Here is a 20,909-nt window from a genome sequence, read left to right as displayed (position 1 = left end):
AATACTGTATAAAGATATTATATTGTACAAGGCCCTGGTGCCACATGGAACCTCACCATTTTGGGACAGGGTGGCTTTACACTAGCCATATAGCTCCAGACTTGACATGTCAGTGATGAGTATTGCCTGCTCACTGCTTAGTATTTCAGAGTAATTCAGTATATGGGAAGGGCTTTCCTTATGCTTAAGAGCAATATAAATGTATTTCTTGGTGTATAGCTCCTGGTAATACCATTCTTAATGTGTATTTAATCACCGAATGTCATAATAACCTTCAGTTCTTTATTCCAGCTACGTCTAATGGGTCATATGAAGGCTTGGAGAACAGAAATGGTGGCGTGTGCAAAACTCGATTCATGAAAATAATTATGAAAGTTGGACAAGGTAAGCATGGAATTACTGTCCCAATCATATGGTACTCCCACAAAGTACGTTACTGAAGTCAGTGCTGCGGGATTTCTGTTAAAACATCTGTGAAGCGAGGAATGCCTCTGTTAACGGATGTTAGAATTTGAGCATTGAACGAAGGGAATGCCTGGGATCCCTTTTACACAGGCGAATCCTAAACTGTTAGCTTCTTCTATTCAGAATGTTCACTGTTGACCTATACTAAAAAGATTATTGATGAAAGTTTTTGTATTGCAACAATCTATTTGCACAAATGTTACATGTATGTAACTAGTTGCTGTTTGTTTTTGTCTATCTCTGTTTGGCCTTCTTTGTCTGTCTGACTGCTTGACAAATTTTTTGCCCGAGTCCATTTATCAGCATCTTTGTCACACATGTGCCTCATACTCTCTCATATATGGCTGCATATTCCGTTTCTGTTTATCCATGAATGTGAAACTATCTATATATCTGGCAATTGCATACCTCAGTAGCCCTCTGTATCTGTCATAGTGCTACTCCAGAAATTTACTTATATCTAAACTTACTATTGCTAGATACCCACCTTAATCTCTTCGCAGACTGTTACCAATCTAAAAATTACTTTGATGATTTTAATGTAGAACCCTGTGATTATTTTCATATTTGCCATGAGAATAAATACTGTTAGGATTTAGTGGTTTAGTAGATGATTCTTCAATGGCATACTAGAGGGAAAGAATTTTAAAAAAACATTTTGTCTTCACACTTTCTGTTTGCATAATTCCTGCTGGGATGCATTTCCAACAATATTAGATTTTTCAGACTCTTTCCCTAAATCAATACTTACTGCTCAACAAGTATTTCTATTGCTAATAATATGAGTAGGAACTCTCCCTTCAATAAATCGATTGTGGTAATTTTTTTAGTCTAGTTGCCATTTATGATTGTTAATTGTATATGACAATAGCACTGAAAATTTACTTTAAGTATGGTAAGTATTGAAAATAAATTACGAGGTTCCTTATTGTCATCCCTGTATTTATATGCACAGTGATGACATGGTACTTCCGGGAACAATAACAAAATGACATTAAACGTTTATAGAAATTTGAGATTTTAGCAGTAAGAGGTGCAGCCACAGTTACGATACCCCTGACTGAAAGTGTTCTGTTACATTCATAACTGGCAGATCCAAGAAATCCAACAGTGACACAAACCACATCTTCCACACAAGTTGGTTCTCTCAATTTCAATTTGAAATTGGATGGAAGGACTGACCCTTGCATCTAACCTCAACAGCTACTAACAGAATCCTCTTCTTAATGCTATCAATATCCATGGTCGTAGAGTAATAGAGAGATACGAGGGATGATTGATAAGTTTGTGGCCTAAGGTAGAAGGAGTCAACTTTAGAAAACCTAGCACATTTATTTTTCAACATAGTCCCCTCCTACATGTACACACTGAGTCCAGCGGTCGTGGAGCATATGGATGCTTTCTTTGTAGAAGTGGTCCACAGCAGGAATGATTGATAAGTTTGTGGCCTAAGGTAGACGGAGATGAATTATTAACTTCAAACTTTCTGCATTATCACTCAGAGTTGAACTGCATGTGCATGTAACAAGAACGTCTTGGACCTCCAGGTGGTCCACAGCAGGGGTGATTGATAAGTTCGTGGCCCAAGGTAGAAGGAGATCAGTTATACAGCTCTCATTAGATGCATGTGCAGTTCAACTCTTTGAGTGAAAATGCAGAAAGTTTGAAGTTTCTCCTCATCTTCTTTTACTTTAGGCCACAAACTTATCAATCAACCCTGCTATGGACCACTTTCTGGAGGTCCAAGACGCCGACTTCTACAAAGAAGGGATCTGTATGCTCCACAACCGCTGGACTAAGTGTGCAAATGTAGGAAAAATAAATGTGCTAGGTTTTCCAAAATTGACTCCTTCTATCTTAGGCCACGAATTTATTAATCACCCCTCGTACAACACTGAAACATAACCTCTGGCTCAGTGAGTCCATAGTGATCATCAACCACTATTCACGGTTGTTCTATATTAATATTTTTAAAATCCTACCCACATTCTTATCAACTCCCTCCAGATTCTACCCGTCAACCGTATACTAGGGACAATTTACCATAGCCAACTACTCTAACAATCCTCAAGTCACTGAGATGTGGAAGGAAACTAGAGTGCCCAGAGGAACTGTATAGTCAGAGGGAGAATATTCAAATTCCACATCTGAGTCCAGTATTGAACCCAGGTTTCTGGTGCTGTGAAACAGTATCTCTAGCCATTCTTCATTACTTTCAAACACAAACCTCAGAGCCCAACCAAATACCATTAACTTCTTTTGCGATACTTTTGTGATTGTGACAAGGTTGCATTTATTGTTCCTCTTGGTTCCTCTCAGAGGATGTTGTTTACCCCATGCGAGCAGCTGAAGTCCTTGCACTGTTAGCTTCCATGCAGGGGCAATTACAAAAAATGAACCATGGATGGTAACAGTTCAGCTGGATGCATCCAGATCCGTATGATGTACAACTTGCAAGAAATAATGATCCAGTAATATTGCTGCTACCAGAATTTTTATTCATAGGTGTCACATAGCCAGGAAATACTGCTAAAGTAAACCTTTTAAGTTATTGCCGTGCATCCTGTTGGTAATATAGAATGCAGTCCCATTCTGTGGTGGTAGAGAGGGTGCTTAACCACATGGAATAAAACTGTTGCGAGTCAGGGAAACTGCTTTATACTGAATAATGTTGAGCCTTCTGATTATGGCCATGATGTTATCTCAATGTAATCCATGCTTCTGAGTGGTGAACATTCATCAAATCTCTTATTCAAACCATTGGATAGAAATCGTGAAGAGTTGGTGTACGTATTCAGAGATGCAGATGCAACAGGTCCAGATACCCCTGGAGTATTGATTCTGACGGATGTCAATAAATATCATCTTGAGATGTTTGAAACCTTAAGGAGCTAATTATTAAGTAATTATGGTATAGATATTACTGAGCAAAGCGAACTGGATGTTGGCCTTTGTACTTCCAGTGTTGAAGGAGTTGTGAACGGAGAATTGCCAGTGAATCAGTGGAAGAAAGTTGACCTGAATTCTCCTGCTGATGAACTTGTGCCTTGGGAGCTTGAGACTGGGATTGGACTCAAGGCCATACTTCCTTATTGTGAGATGGGTAGGAATGTGGTCATTGAATTTCCTTATGATTCCCTTTGATCTTGGTTTCAGTAGCTCTTTTGGTGATGGATGGTATCAGTACATCATGCTCCTTTTGGCCACACAGGAGGATTTGCAGCTGACTTCATACACCTCGGTGATTCTCCAAATCTCCACCCCGCTCTTCTGGATGATATCATCGCTCCATCCAGCACTGGACATGTTACTTGACCAGCAAGCTGACTAGTACTAGAATGCAGTTCACTTCATCATTGTAGCTCAGATCTGTTAACAGGAACTTAAGTCAGTCTACCTTCGGTAGAAAATAGGTGGAGAGTGTGAGAATGAGAATGCAAGTATAAGTTACTTCGTGATCCTGAAGTTAAGTTCCATCTAGATCATGCTTTTAGGTCATTGATATCAATAGTGTGGTCTGGTTACCTGTCACAGGTAACACAGTGTATAAAATACTAATACAATCCAACACTCTGGAATAGAATTTTGACTTGGATCCTCACAATGCGAGGATAGGATGCTTGAGTCACATTTTTTCCCTTCGGCAATCTCACTGTTTTTATTAATTCATGGAACTGGGCAAGTTATAACCAAGCTTAAAAAAATGGAAACATGAGTTGTCTTGAGAAACTTTCCTTCTAAATTTCCCAACTTTTTGCTCTTTGATGTCACTTCTAAGATCAAAAGCCCCCTGCTCTTCGGCTTGGCAGTGATGCTGTCTGCTGTAACTTCAGAATCTTTCCATTTAACACCTTGATCTTAGCCAACGACTCTGCACTGAAGTCCCAAACATCTGGCAGTCAGTAATTTCCATCTCCCTTCCATCCAGATCCAAACACAAGACCACCGCTGAAAGAAAAAGATCCTACCAAAGCACCAGGTAAAGGCCAGGACAACACAATGAAGAACGTTGTCTCCCTCTGGAAAGAGTCATCTTCAGAAGAGAATTCTGGGAACACAGGTGAGGAAGAGACAGTTGCCAGGATATCTTTCCATAATTCACTTTTCTGAGGGTAAACCATTTCAGATAATACCATAAGAGTGATAGAAATAGATTAAACTTGCACCTCTGACCTGTGGGACATGAGGAATAATTTTCCGTTTTCATGTTTCTGGGAATGATGCTCCAAACTATCAATTTCAATGACTGTAGAGTTTAACAGAGCAGAGATCCAAATTTTTGGCTATGTTCTTCCAGTGGGCGCATTTAGCATAAATTCAGAAAATTACTCTCAAAAATTCTTGTGTCGATTTGGTATTTTGTTTTAGCTATGAAACTCGACATTTATAATACAATCCCACCAGAATAAATAACATCTTTCACCTTTGAGAATCCACCCCCAAGAAAGATCTAAAAGGTGAATGCCATTCTCTCCCCTTTTCCCTGAAGGGTTTGTGCATCTATCAGTCTCTTTAGTTAGATCTTACCCCTTCCACATTGTTTGAATCAGAACTGAATCTATCATTGTCTCATGGAATGCCTGTGGGGGGGGGGGGGAGTCTGGGATCAGGAAGGCTGTTTCTTTGACTAGTCTGTTGCATCCATTATCAGACGCTGCATGAAGCAGCATAATCTAAACAGTCTGTTCACTTTCTCTCCTGATTTTTGAGCTGGTGCCTTTGGATATGAAGTTAGTAATTATGTCAAATAATTCATTCAGTACCCTATAAAACAATCAATGGAATTTTGTTCCTCAGTCCTTTAGTTTTCAGTGTGAACAGTTCTTAGTTTCCTTAGCCAGTGTGTTTAGAATGCCACGTAGACCTTATGGACATTACAAGAGAGATTACTTGCAGACCTTTCACATGACACACTTCATACTGTCAGGATGTCCCAAATCGGCAGTAAAAATAAAGTTCATGCTCAAAAAGTAACCTCTGTATGCTATTACTGTTATTTGTTTGTTATTACTGTTGTTTAATCAGTTGTACAGTGGTCTCATAAGCAGCAAATGAGATGATCGCTTAGTAGGCATTGGCAAAAATGGCCAGGACCTGAGTGAAGTTTTCTCTTCAAAATAAAAGTAACACTTAAATCTGCCCTCTCTACGTGAATTGACAGGCAAGATTTCATGCTTGGTGAAGAAGGCAGTACCTGAGCTTTTAAAATGGAGCTTCAACTTATTTTAGAAATTGTCATATGGCCAAGCTGACACCCAAATTGGAAAGAGTTAATCGAATCATAGAGCAATTCAACTCGGCTAACTTCTGACACCTTCAGCCTAACAAATCCATTCTGACTGCCGTGCCAACCCTTCTAGTCTCAAACTCTTTTGTCTGACCTGTATCACGCTAAGCCCTGCCCCACCACTCCATGTACCTATCCAAGTGCTTCTTAAATGACACTGTTGTGCCTGGCTCAGCTACTACTTTTGACCACAGCTCATTCCATATGCTCACACCACCCTCTGTTGCCTCTCAAATCCTTTTTAAATCATTCTTCTCTCACCCGAAATCTATCCAACACCCCACCCCCAGTTTTGGTCTCTCTGACCCTGGGAGAAAAAAACTGATGCCATCCATTTAGCTTTACCTGTCATAATGTTTAAACATTTCTATAAGGTGAACCATCATTCCTCTATGTTCTAACAAATAAACACCAAGTTGGCCAACCTCTCTCTGTAACTCAAGCCGATCAGTCCTCTCAACGTCCTCCTAAATCTTTTCTGCACACTTTCCAGTTTAACGACATCTTTCCTATAACAAATTGACCAGTCTACACAGTACTCCAAGTGCAGCCTTATCAATCACTTATAAAACTGTACCATAATGTTCCAAATCCTATACTCATCCCAATTAGAAGCTAAAGATGAATCATTTTCTTTTCAGTACTCATTCTGATGACCACTTTAGTGCAATGACAATATTAATGACCTTAGTAAAATATACTGCCTTAGTTTTACAGATAGAGAAAAAAGCTAAAAAGTAAGAAATAGGGACAGGAGTAGGCCCTTCAGCCATTGTTTAGAACTGATTTAAAAGGTGAGTCAAAAATATAAATTTAATGAAAGATTTAGTAAATGATGGGCCAGAAGGAAAAGCTCCAGTGGGTGATCTAGGAGTGTAAATTTCAATTTCCACACCTACAAGGCAGTAATCTTAACTGAAAGGAAACAATGGTTGGAGCTTCTCACTGTGTAAGAGCTCCTCTAGTATAATCTGCTTGATTTTCCTTCCACTTATTTCAGCAGATTGAAAATTAGGCTGGCTGTGTTAGTTGTCCAACTCTATCGGCAATTTTTTTTTGGAGTTTTTCCCAGGCAATTCTATATAGTCAGACTGGAGAATGAATTCCAAAGGTGACTAATAGCTGAGTTGCAGAGTGAATGACTGAATTATGCATTATGCTGTGCTGATGGAAATGCACCGTGGCCATCAGTCAGGTCGAACCCAGCCAGAATGCCAGCAGCCATTTAAAGTGTAGTGTAGGATCTTCACTGCCCCGTCTCCCCAGGAGCCACCTACACATCTTTTTCATCTGAATTTATTTAATAGAAGTTAAGAACTAAAAATTATATTTCATTTGTGTTTATTTCCCATTCTTCACTTGAAAATTAAGATCAATGGTAGCTGAGATAACTTTTATCTGAACATAAACTAGGTGTCAGAATGAATGTGAAAATTTCTTAATAAGTATTTACAAGGCAGGACTGAATTAAACTATAGATTGATCTATTTTGCCCACTTTTCAAAGCATAGGAGATTACCATTGTGTGATAATAGTGTTGCATATAGATTAGGTTAGACTAGTTTCCATCTTGGCAGAAGTTGGATCCCATAGGATCCGACTTGGAGTGCAGCGTATTGAAAGCTTCCTTAACAAATGAATTTTGAACGAATTGATTCAGCAACACCCTGTTTACTTGCCACTAAAGAAACCAATCCTAATAATAAGGTTAAAGGGGAGATATTCCAGATATAAATGACACTTATTAAAAATTTAGAGTGCTTTATCAGCATTCCCTTTGTGCTGTTATTTGTCTTACATCTGTCCTGCTCTCTTTCTGTCTCCCACTTTCTATTTTATGCATTGTATTGAACTTATTTATAATCACTCTTCACAGATTCACATGGGAATAATTCATATTTTTGTTCTAATTTACATTATTCTCCCCTCATTCTGAAATTCGGCCACTTCTGTTTTATAAATCATTATCTCTCTGAGGTATGGGAAAGAGGCTCAGTCATTCAAGGGTTCAGTAATTTGTGCTGATGATTTGTGCACGCCTACATGTCTGAGAGAGTAAGAGACAGAGATAGAACTTGAAGGCATGTTATCTTTATTCCCTCCTGTTCTGAAGATGTGAGTTAGGATCGTATGTACCAGTTACCTGTTCACAACTGGTAAATTATGAAAACAGTATACAGTCCTTTTTCAACATTTGCCAATGCGATTTAAGCTTTATGTTTGGGTCACATTTGGAACCTGATGTAAGGCTGCCACACCGCAATTTACACGGTGCAGGGTTGACAATTCACATATTGGTTGATATTTTATATATTCTAATCTTGTGGGCTGAATGAAGGCATCGGTGTGCCCCAGAACTGCTCAAACACAGAGTGAACAATCCCTGCACAACTGCCAGGGGCTGCTGGGCTGCTTGCATTGTGCAAGAAATTCAAGAGAGATGGGTAGCAACAAGATCAGTCACGGATGGAGCCTATCTTTTTCAAACTTTTTTGGGGGGGCGAGCAGAGTTCAGCAACCCCATATCTTTACATATAGGCCATTATCCAAAATCCAAACCAAATCTGCTGTTCTGTAAACTTCTGCTTTGCTTTGATGATTTTATGGGAATTAGCCTAAGGTGACTCTTGAATTTAACTAATACACTGATTAGACCCTCCTCCGAAGCTCACTTTCTTCCTTTTCTCTCTCCACAGCAACCGATAGTCAGATTAAAGACAAGCTGAACAACAGCGAAGGGATCTTTGGCTCCAAAATGGCACTCTTCGCTGCAATTGGAGCAGGATGCATCATTTTCATCCTCATCATCATCTTCCTTGTGGTCCTCTTAATAAAGTTTAGAAAGCGACATAGGAAGAGTTCCCAGCAAAGATCAGCAGTTCTTTCCCTCAACACATTGGCCAGCCCAAAATGTAGTGGAAATAGTGGCTCAGAACCCAGTGACATCATAATTCCACTGAGGACTAATGATAACAACTACTGTCCTCACTATGAAAAAGTTAGTGGTGACTATGGCCATCCAGTGTACATTGTTCAAGAGATGCCTCCGCAAAGCCCGGCAAATATCTACTATAAGGTTTGACAGCCAAGACACAAGAGAATTTGGAGTGTTTCCTGGCCTGCTTATTGATACCTAAAGCTTCTCCTAAAACATACAGACTTCCCATATACAAAATGTCTTTGGGAGAGTATAGATAAGACTGACAATTCAAAGAAGGTTTCAGTATTAAGTTCACCAAACTTGTGTTTTAAAAAAAAGAGAAAAAAAAGAAAAAAAGAAATGGAAGATGACTTTTTCTTTGATGAAAGGGAGGCTGAAGAATGGCTGTTCCTGAGAGGCCAGGATCTTAACTCCTTTGTTTTGTTTTTCATGCAGCCATTCCCTCAGTGTGTAAAAGGCTTGAAAGAGGGAGGAACATGCAATATATCTCTCTCTTCTATCTTCTATTCCAAATGCAAGAAAGGTTTGAAATGAACCAAGAAGATGAAAGCCTCTATTTTTTGAGTTGTGAGGAGAAGCCCTGGTTTAAATGCTAAACAGGGACACCGCCCAACAGATTGAGGATTACGAAGCAGTTGGTTCTCTGTGGCACAGGGGACTTGGAGCTGCTTGAAATATTTTTTTGAACTCCAACTGCTCAGGTGATGAGACTTGCAACGCAAAAACTCTTGATGTGGGTGGGGGGTGGGGATGCTGGGGGAAAGGATATTTCTTGTTTTCTTCGCATACTCATTTGAGTTACCCCTCACTCCATCTTGTTTCTTGACTTTTGATTAAATGATATGTTTTTGATGTATTGTGATCTATGTAAATTATAAACATACTTATCAATCTATTAGTTTATATACAAACCCAGCTTTTACCTTTTTCCCAACTCCTTTTTAAAAAATATTTTGTCAGGAAATGCATAAGTGATTAGCAAAGAAGTGCCAGATAAGCTTTGGCAATTGGGGCATAATTGATTGCTAGTTGGTCTTAAGGTTAGCCTAGTTATTGTCCAGCCTAGGATTTGTACTTGTGTTGTTGGGGTTTGCCCCAGTTGGCCTGGGCTTGCCTGGTAGAGGTATGCAAAAAATGAACAACTTGCAGGAGTGCAGTATTCGTTTATGGTGGCCATCTAGCCCAGTCTCTACCGTTCATTTCTATGAAATAATTGAGTTGTAATTTTGCTTTCTGTTTCAAATTGTATAAAGCAGCAAGATGGCAGGCAGCTTTAAGGGAGAGAAATACTTACATTTTTCTTCCCAGGTATAGTCACAAGTCCATCCTGATATACATTGGTGTAGGGTGCAGATGTACTAGCAGACTTTCCAGTTGGGAATGGGTTTATCATTCTGAATTTGCCTACTAGGATTCCCAATGTGCAACAAGTTTGTTGCAATCACCAACAAGTTTGAGAAAGCAGGTTCTTCATTGCCCTTCAGAACATGCAGGGCGATGAATGTTTCATAAAGGTGGTAAGAAAGGCCTGAAGCTTATGGCTTGGAGTGATTGCCATCAGCCCTGGCGTTTGCTATCCATGATACCTTTAAGTGGGAGTTCTTTCTTGAACGTTAGTCCAGTGGGCAAGTACTTGAGCTGAACCAGCTCTCTTTGTTTCTTTGGTTACTGCCGGCTGTCAGTGTATCAGGGAAAACTGCTGATGGCCACTGGACCTTTCATGGAAACAACTTGATGGTTGGAGATTGTTTAATGGCTTAGTGGGCAATTCAGTTTCATACTTCAAAATTGGTTCATTCTTCTTTTCACTTCCCCACGTATTGAGGGAATTTAATGTCATAAGAAAATAAATAAATAAATAAAACTTCAGCTTGTCCAGCAAACATCTTTCTCTGCTGCAACATATGTGTGTCTCACTTAACTACGATCAATACCCTATTCGGTTTGCTTCAGTTGTTTTCCTTAAGTTTCAAATGCCTTATCCAGCATGCACCATCTCACCTTCCCAGCCACCCTCTTCCAATCTTCTGTTCAGTTCACCAGCCAAAAAAAAAACAACTTGTAGTTTAATTGCCATGTAACACATCACATCACTTGAAACTGAGATGCATATGGTAGTTTGTTTGTGATTGGACTAATCTGTTGATCACCCATTTGGTAAGAAAATCTCCACAAATGTTCATGCCCCACTTTTTCTGGCCAGTCAGTTATAATCCTGTGATGGCAAATGTCTATCATATCAGGGAATAGTACTGAGCATATGACAGAGGGTTCCATTCAAAGCAACACCTTTCCAATAATATACTATCTTCATTTCTGTTCTTAAGCACACTCTTTTAATGTTTTTCTGTTTGTTAGTTGAGTACTTGATGGTATCCTATATGCAAATACTTACAGTAATAAAATAATACCCATGCATCTTAAGAAAACCTTGAAAAATGGATCAGTGAGGTGACAGTGTTCATAACGATATCGTCTAAGGATAGTAATATCCAATCAAAATTACAAGGTCTGAGTGATATTAAGAATGATGAGAGAGAAAGACCTGGTAGATCACAGAGTCAATAACAGAGGCGCAAATCCTCATTCTTTCCCCTCCCAGAAGGATTGGGCATATCTCTCCTACATTCGTTGATGGAGTCCACAGTGTCTGTGAATAAAGAAAGAATTGAGCATTTGGCTCAGGACGGTGTGGGTACTTGGAGGCACTGCCAGGGAAATAGCTGCTTCAGTCACTATATTTCATAAATCATTCCAGCAAAAAAAAAACACTTTCTAAAAATTATATTAAAGTGGCAAAGAATGTGTTTTTGTGGGATAAAAATAGGCTGAAGATCTGTTAGCACGAGCAGTCTGAGAAAATGATCTTTTCAAAAGTATTTAGGAAAGTACACCAAAAGTTAGAATATTCTTCAAAACAGTGGTATGCACACAGTTTGAGTCCTGTTTTATTTATGGAGCTGGTGTGTGAGTTGGGTTCTGAAATGTGGCCAGAATACAAGCATTGAAATGGATACAGTCTGTTCTCTGATTGAATCAGTCTCAGATAAAAGACTATTTTGAAACATCTTGATTAGTTACAGGTTTGAAAGGGTTTCCACACTACTCTGATTCCTATCCTGATGCAATTAGATACTGATGGGCCCATTTGTTCCAGGGCAGGTGATGTATTTGATTGGCTGATTGACAAAAATTTAGTGAATGAAAAACAATTAATAGACACTCCTTCCTTCCAGACACAGCTGGTATAAGGCAAAGGACTGCTGGACGTACAGATGTACAGTATTGCTGTGCACAACTAGACAAAAGATTAAATGATGAATGAAACAGATCTACATTACACATGCAGATAGACAAACATTCACAAACAATTATATATCATGGTTTTGATATTATTGCCCACATAGATAGGTATAGATAAGAAATTTTTCACATTACATAGATGTGTAGGTAAGATCTGTACACAGGAATACAAGGAGGATTGTGGTTTCATACATCTATATCCAGACAATTGCCTGCTACCCTCAAGTAGCTGGAGCAGACAAAAATGACTCAAGGGAATAACCCAATCCTGTAGGTGACTGAGTAGAAAATGCGTCATTTGAGCAAGTTTGTGTTTCACTGGGTTGTCAAGTTTCCAGAGTGTCACAAAATAACTTACAAACGTTGTAGAAGTGATCGCAATCGCATTCACTCCAGCGAAAGTACATTTAAGAAAAATGGAGATCTCTATGGGAAGAAATGGTTAGATTGGCCTTGAAGTAGGTTAAAAGGTTGGAACAGCATTTTGGGCCAAAGGGCCTATGCTGTTCTATGTTCTATTTTCCATTACATAACACTTAAATCAAAACAGCAATGCGCAATTGCATTTTGAGGTATTGGTATCTCAATATGAAGTATGTAGGCATTATATTGACAAAATTGGACCAAGTTCCACAGCTTATTCATTCACTGTGTTTCAGTTATCTGTTTATACCATAGTATAAACAATTTTATGCTCTTGTCAAATCACATTTAGTTGCATGCCCTTCCCCTAACCCCATACAAATCCTTTTTAAACAAGATAGTTGCTTACGGATCCCAGACTATGCAATAAGTTGCTATGGAAGAGATGAATGCATTTTATCTGTGTTTTATTCAGTTATTGCCCTTCCTCCACTCTTCATCCTGGAGTGCATCATATAACTTACTATTGGCCTCTCTGATAATCGAGCTGAGATGAGCAATGCACCATTAAAGCAGATACTGCCTCCACATTATTTTTTCTTATGGGGAGTTTCCTAAGGATGTTAGTGCAACCTGCCAAATTCAAAATTTACTAACTTCCAGTTCTCAAATATGAGTTGGGTTGAGGGAGCTTTAAGAATTTCAATTAATCCTTGTAAATATTCTGTAAGATGCATTTTATTCCTCCTTTATACTCTTTCTTCATTCTGTATCCTCATGTTAATGAAATGAAAATGTGTTGCAGCCTCTGCTAGTTTCATCATTCATTCCCTATACTTAAGAATAGAATTCCTAACTCCTATCCATTCTTCCCTCCCCATTCCCCAGCTCATAATTGTTTTAATGTCTCTGATTGTTGTATTTATTTTACATTCTTTATCCAACATATCTGATTACCTGAAATAAAGTTTCCAAGAAAATTATGTACCAAATTGAATCACCCAGAACAATAACCAGGCATAACAGATAGAGGACCCCAAAGTTCCTCTTGTATCTTTGCATCTTGATAATGAGACAAGCTTACTAAAACCCAAGTGCTGCCTGTATTCAGTGCATTAAAGGTGATCTGTAAGGACAAGGCATGAGACAGATTAATATTGTGATATTTCCTCCTACTGACCAATATCGCCAAGGTGTCTCATTAAATCAGTCAGCAGCCACAATGCTTTGTGGTCTGCCCTTGAAGTGAATACTCATGGTGACACAGGATCAACCGCAAGATAAAAATAGATCTTGCCATTGGATACTAACAATCATAGAGAGACTCTTCAACAATAATATGGTGGTGTTCAAAAAGTGGCAGCACTGTTAAAAGAATTAAATTCTCTCCCCTGATCGGTTAATGTAATCTTTCACCCACTTTTATACTTGTGCCCTGCTAAGACACCAATAGGCTTTCAGCACTGTGCCTCAGTACACATTTGACACCTCTGAGTGTTTATTATTGCAACTATTTAATTGCAAAGGATTGCTGCTAGAGTTTTGAGGCTTTGGCACTGGATAATAAGCCTGAGTGAAAATAGTGACTGATACTTTCTTCCCTTTTGGGTCCAGGCACTGAAGCTATTTCTACCATCCCTGTGACTGAGATCAACTAACTCCACACAGACAACTGAGGGGCCCTTTATCTCTATCACATTAGGTGCAGAATCCAACAGGAGAACAAATTTGGAACTTGTAACAATATTTCAAGTGGCTCTTCCTTCCATCTCCAACCACAACAATGTACACTCTAAGGTACAACTTCAGCTTATTTTGTCCAATTCCTGAGAGTATAGAAAATAAGAGGTCTGAATACTTAGCTGGCATCTCATGAACACTGTTTTTAAAGATCCTTGAAAGGCCAAAACAGCATCGAGTGCTCATACATTGAAACATGATGGTAATAGGACAATACAGATTCCATGATGGTAGAGGGGAATGGCATATACAAAGACATATGAAAGTTTTGTTGCAACAAGTGAAAAGATTGTTTCCACCTGTTTCAAGTATAAAGCTGTTGACAATCCAGGCAAATTTCCCCTCTTAAAGTCAAGAAACATCAGCAGTGATTGCTACTCATTAGTTATTTGAAGAGATGGATGGCACCATCCACGAACCCTGCCATAACCAACTTTCATGCCATCGATAAAATGTAATCTATAGAACATAAAACATTGTACACCTGCCCAAGAATCTTAAAAGCAACTCCAAATTGTTAGCCAATGAAGTAATAGAGAGAACATAACATCAATCAACTTGAGTTAGAGGCAGCTTATTTCAGTGCAAAGATCAAAACACACAACAGGTATTTTGATAACTTCAGTGACAGGAAGAAAGCAGGGGAATGGATTTGAGAGTGGAAAATAAATCAGATGTGATCAAATGGCAGAGCTGACTCAATGGGCTGAATGGCCTTATTTTGCTCCTGTACCTTACGACTTCACTGAGATAGATAGCACAATGCTTTTTTTTTTAACTAGCCAAACAATAACAACAGGATAAATTACAGGACTAGAATTTGATAGGAATGTTATAAAGGTATATGGATATTCAGTACTGATACAGCAAACAGACTGTAAGTCACATTACTCCTTCCTATTCTGCCCTCTATGTCCTTCATCCACTTGTATGTATTAAGCTCCTTTTGAATATGCACAACCATTTTGTATGGTATTCGTTCTGTTGTTGTATCACACTGTGTGAAGCAACACCTCTACAATATGTTTTTCTGTGGCCATTTTGTAACTATGCCTTCTTGCATTGAGCTCACTCACAAGTAGTATCAGGTTCTCAATTACTCTTATCAAATTTCTTCATGATTTTAAATACCTCTGTTTCCCAGCGCAATGAATTTCTTACTATTGAGTATTTCCTGATTTTTGGAGTCTTTCAATTCTGGCAACTGCCTTGTCAAAAACTTTTTTTTATATCTTGGTGCCCTTCTTTGAAGTATGAAAAGGAGAACTGTACGTGGCATGCCAGGTGTGGTCTAACCAAGGTTCTGTATAAATTCAACATTAACTTCCTGCTTTTGATTTATTCCTAAAATAAACACTTTATGGCTTTGTAATTGAGCGCATTGGAAGGTTATTCTTCATCAATTAGCCCTACTCCTCTGCACTTTATCCTAATCAGCCTATCGGAAGAGAATCCAGCCATATCTTAAACATTCACACAGGAGATTCTGCAGCATGTGTTCTCTCCACCTTTCGTTCAACATAGCTCGCAAGTTAATCATCTGTGGCATATCCTGCAACGAGTGGCCAAAGCCTTCCTTGACAGCACCTCTGAAACTACAATTTATTGCCTAGCAATGCAGGGGTTGCACATGCTTGGGCAGTGAATGCATGGGAGTACAGTAAATCCGGAAATGCACCCCTCCCACCCACCATACTGCTTACTCAGGTAGACAGACAACAGCACTGTGGGAAAACCTTCACCACATGGACTGCTCAACAAATTAAATTTCATTATCAGGATGAATAAAGAAAATAAAAGTTCAACCATCCAATAAGTATAAAGAAATCATAATACAGTATCATTCTAAAACACACAAAATGCTGGAGGAGCTCAGCAGGCCAGGCAGCATTCATGGAAAAGAGAACAGTAGATGTTTCAGACCGATACCCTTCAGCAGGGTCTTCCTGAGACATCTACAGTACTTTTTCCACAGATGCTGCCTGACCTGCTGAGCTCCTCCAGCATTCTGTATGTGTTAGTTAGATTTCCAGCATCTGCAGATTTTCTCTTGTCTCTGACGATCCTCATTCTGGTAGGTCTGCTAATTGCCTTAAGTTTGTCGTCTCTGGTTATTCACGCTCCTGTAGGTGGAGACTATCAAAACATGTTTTTTTTTAATGACTTGTGTGTATCATAGTTACCCCATTTAAATTCAAATGTTCCAAGGAATAGTGGATTCCTGGTGCCAAAATGACCAATCTCATATTTCACCAAATGGACTTTTCTCCACTCCCTTTGTGTCTTTTAGTGTTGTGTTGCAGTTTTCTGTGTTGTTTGCAGTTATTTTCAATAAAGTTCAGCACTATGCTTCCAATTCTTACACCTCTCTATTAATGTAATATTGCTGTAATATCTCTGCTTTTCATTGACCTACAGAGTCTATGTGCAATGAGCTGTAACAAATTTTATGGAAAATCCAGTCTTTAGAATAATTAAGTAGAGGTTTTTCAAAGCAGGATGTTGGAGACTAGGAGTTGAGTGGATGGCAGAGGACTGGATCGCAGTGTTCTAATTATTATTTTTTTATATCAGTGTAAAGGGCAGCAAAAGACTCATTGTTATACTGTAAGTAGCAACAATGTAATGTCCAGAAACAAATCTTTGTGAACACATTTATATTCACTACACAAGAAGATTAGAGGAATTCTTACCAATGCGGTTTAGATCAAGTCAAAGAGTGAAACATATATACAGAAAGAAATCTGCATACATACATGAAGCAGGGTATAATATTGCAGTGAAGTTGTAATATCGCTTAAAAAATCTCCAGTCACCAAATTCCTACCAATCAGCCACATTTCACACTGCTTCCGAGTCTGAAATTCACTGCTTTTATGTTTTAAATATTAATAAAATATTGTATTGAATTTTGACTGAAAGTATATTTTTTTCATTTTATCCATAGACCTTTATCTTACAAATAGCATACAGAATAAAAGAAATTCATTTCAAAGCAGACGGTTTCTGAGTCTCAGCCTCATGGGCTCCATGTCTTTGAAAAAGCCTTTATTGATTAGTGTATCATACAAATAATAGTTGATGGGCATGTTTAATTCGCTGTGCTTCAGCCCGAATCAGAACATTTTGATGGTTCAGATATTTTAAACGCTAACAATTTTGTCTGATATCACTGGACAGCAATGATTCTACTTCCTGAGTACTTTTGGGTGTATCTTATGCATTTTGGGCTGCTGGTCATGAAAATCACAATGAAATTTCCCTATCACATGCCATTTTTTAAAAATTGCCTACATTTGTTATTTTAATTCATAATTCAAATCAGAATAATTGATGCCAAGATTAAGGGAAGCATTTCTTTTGATCCATAAATCAAGCAGGTCATCAGTGACATGTAATTTGAAAAACTTCTAGTGAGACTGGAGAAAATCAGTTGGAAGACATTCAAGGATGTTGTTGAAACTTTTCTTGGCAACTACGGAGCATCAAACTACATGCAGCTGGTTGAAAACATACAAAACCATGAAGTGCAACATGTCACTAAAGACTCATTTCCTGCATTCCTATTTTGACTTCTTCCCTGCAAATCTTGGCACTGTCAGTTATGAGCATGGTGAAAGGTTTTGCCAGGGCACTACGGTCGTAGAGAAATGGTATCAGGGCAACCAGACTTCATCTGTACTGGTTGATTATTGTTGGGACACTTAAGCAAGAAGCCTCAGACACTGCATACAAATGAAAATCATCAACAGAACATTTTTAGCTAAGTTGAATTATTGCAAAGCATCAGTGTCATTATGCGATTAAAAGCATTACATTCAATAAAAGTTAATTTCTTGTACCTCCAAATTCCAACATGATGCAAGTAGTCTAAAGTTATATTTGTGTTCAGCTTCAAGTGATCTGTCATAAACCGGAAACATGTCTGTGGAAACAACACTTTTGAAAAAAAAAGTTGATGTCCAGTGTATTTGGAAAAGAACAAGTAATTTTAATGATAGCCCTTCAAGTATTATTTTCCAAGACAATAGCATCCAAAATAGTTGAATTGACTGTTCATCTGATGAGCACAAGTGTTAGCTTGTTTTTCCATGGGGTTGCTTTTACAACCGACACTTACAACCATTAGTGAGTCAGAGCCTATAAATTGCAAGAGCTTATTAAAGTGATGCTGCTTAGAGGCCTGTAGAGTCAACTGCATGGCTGGTTGCAGTGGAATGTTATTGTCCAGGTCCTGGCTTCTTGGGTCAGAGAACAGAGCTTACATGCCCTCTGTGCAAAAAATAATATCCTTTCTGTTGTAGAGCTGGTGAAGGAAGCAATCGGACTGCGATTGTAGGGAAGTGTGGGGAGGAATGTGATTTGGTGACAGATCAGACAGGTCATGTAGGCACGACTGTGCTGCGTTGGCCAGAGGGTTTGGGGAGACGAGGCCTAGGAAGGAGGGTCCATTTGGAGGCCAGGGTCAGGACAAGACAGGATTGGAGCTGGAAGAAGAGGCTAGGAATGGTCTGATTATTGTTAATAGACTGGATATTGATGCAGAAAATTAACATCTACTGTCTCCTTCCCATCATCTTTGGCAAAATCCTTGAAAGTGAGAAAGCACCCATCTGAGAAGCAATGGAGTGAAAAGGTAAGGTGCACCAACACCCCCCCCCCCACTCGACATCCATGTACAGTATTCTGTAAACAAGGTAAGGTGCACCACCACCCTCCCACTCGATCTCCACGTATTCTGAAGAGTCTGTCAACACTCCATTTGTCAATTCTCATAGATAAGGCCAGTGCCATTTACCGCTTTGTTCACATGGAATGATGAGTGAGTGATGCCAAAAAGCACCCTCCACATCGCTTGCACTGTGTATGTATGCCAGGGAACATGGAACAAATTTCAACCTATGAACACACACTTGAATGCACTTAGGTAGATTTTGATTGTGTTGTACACAAAATGGTTCTGGTGGAATTTCTAAGCATTATATTTCAAACTATGTAAAGCCTTGAGGTGTTTAATGTATGGCTGCCAAGTGCCATATATAGTTTAATTCCATATCATGATTTCATGCAGAACTTCCATTTGATATTTTATACCCTGTTGCTGTGCTTTTTCAGAAAAACAGTTTTCTACAAAGATTATTTTTATTTATTTAGCATCTCTTTATACAAGAAACGTGTATAATTTATATATAACTGTATAACTCTTCTGTCATGCAGCCCCGTGTTCCCATCAAGGCACAATCTTTAACGTGGGAGTTTATAGCACTCTTTGTTCCTTGCTCAGGAGACTGTGAGTGAAAGCCAAGTCTTTGACTGTAGAAGAAAATGATATTGAAAGCAAATTTACCCTACACTATTGTTTCTGAGACCACCATTTAGTTTCTTTATGTTAAAGTGTCCCTTTCATTGATACACTGATATTGATCCTGTTTGCTTCATTGCTCTGTGCCCAGTAATATTTAATCTCATACCGAATTGTACTCACTCCACTGCTAAATAACCCCTATAGAGAGCACAGCATTTCATGCCTAGAATAGGAAATGAGCTATTTTAGAGCATTCCAGTGATCTGTGATTAAAAGCTTAATTAACTAGGAAGTGATAAAGTGTTAACTAGCTATCTAGAAATGATAGAATCTAAATACAAGATTATGTGACAAATCTAGTGCAGCCTTTGTTAGGGTTCCTCCTATCAGCTATCCTACTTCTGCAATCCATGGACAATTTACTTTTTCATGGTATATATAAATATACACACACTCAGTCTCCCGTCTAAGGAGACTGTCATTTCTTCTCACTGCCTCAGTAGAGCAGCTAGCATAATCAAAGAATCAAAGATCCCACCCACCCCAGACATTCTCTCTTCTCCCCTCGCCCATTGGGCAGAAGATACAGAAGCCTAAAACCATGCACCTCCTGGCTCAAGGACAAATCTGTCCCACTGTTATGACACTCTAGAATAGACCTCTTGTATGATAAGATGGCCTCTTGGTCTCGCAATCTACTGTACCTTGTTATGATCTTGCACTTTAGCACTTATCTGCACTGCACTCTTTCTGTAGCTTTTACACTTAATTCTACATTGTTATTGTTTTACCTTATTCTCACTTAATGTACTGATTTTATCTGTGTGTACAGTGCAAGCTTTTCACTGCATCTTGGTACATGTGACAATAATAAACCAATCACAGTAGACCTGCCTGGTCCCTAAAGATAAATCTTTCATACTCAATTAAATTTCTTTCATCTTATTTCCCCTCTTTTTCTCAGTTTTTTTCAATCAAGTCTCATATATTTTAAAACATTTAAGTTTAAGTGGCTGTTTTCTTTCAAAAGATACTTAAGAATCCTAACAGTTTAGTGGCCATCATATTCCGCACAGCTTTTGATCAGCTCTGTTTGTACTTATCCTTGTATGAATCACAATATCAGAACTTTAAGCAAACACATATGGTAATTTTATGGTTTTGTTTGAATCTTTGTTCCAGGTCGGACTGGTTCTCAACATTCCTAGTCATCCTTCCAGGACTGGAAATAATTTATGCGTTGATATAATTTAAGAATGCATATTTCCTTCCAAAATAGTCACAAAACTTTATCTAAGTGATGTTGTATCTATCTTGGGCCCGTGTGGAGGGAACTTTGATTCTTTATCTCATCCATTATATATATTTAGTCCATAAAATGCCAAATCTAGGAAAAAATGATTGGTTCTGGAAGCAAGAGAACTGTTGATGTAATCAGTTTAATTATCATTGAGAGTTTCTGAGCAGAATTTTCTGTTGATCTGTGGAGATTTCATAAAATATTA

General features: G+C 38.6%; 1 protein-coding gene across 2 annotated transcripts in view; it reads left to right on the top strand.

Annotated features, from left to right (window-relative positions):
• The window catches only part of efnb1 (ephrin-B1), a 185,625-nt gene extending 168,617 nt beyond the window's left edge, over positions 1–17,008 (top strand). The window contains exons 3-5 of one of the 2 annotated variants that reach the window (XM_063060863.1): positions 292–384; positions 4,394–4,525; positions 8,449–17,008. In XM_063060863.1, coding sequence (XP_062916933.1) covers positions 292–384; positions 4,394–4,525; positions 8,449–8,834 — 611 coding nt within the window. In that variant the 3' untranslated portion in view covers positions 8,835–17,008. The remainder of the gene's footprint in view (positions 1–291; positions 385–4,393; positions 4,526–8,448) is intronic. The other variant, XM_063060864.1, reaches the window with a different exon arrangement.
• The last annotated feature ends 3,901 nt before the right edge of the window (positions 17,009–20,909 follow it).

Source organism: Mobula hypostoma, chromosome 10 (genome assembly GCF_963921235.1).
Source record: "Mobula hypostoma chromosome 10, sMobHyp1.1, whole genome shotgun sequence".
NCBI classification, from domain to species: domain Eukaryota; kingdom Metazoa; phylum Chordata; class Chondrichthyes; order Myliobatiformes; family Myliobatidae; genus Mobula; species Mobula hypostoma.
The sequence above is the reverse complement of the archived record's forward strand: the minus strand, read 5'-3'. Positions and strand labels throughout refer to the sequence as shown.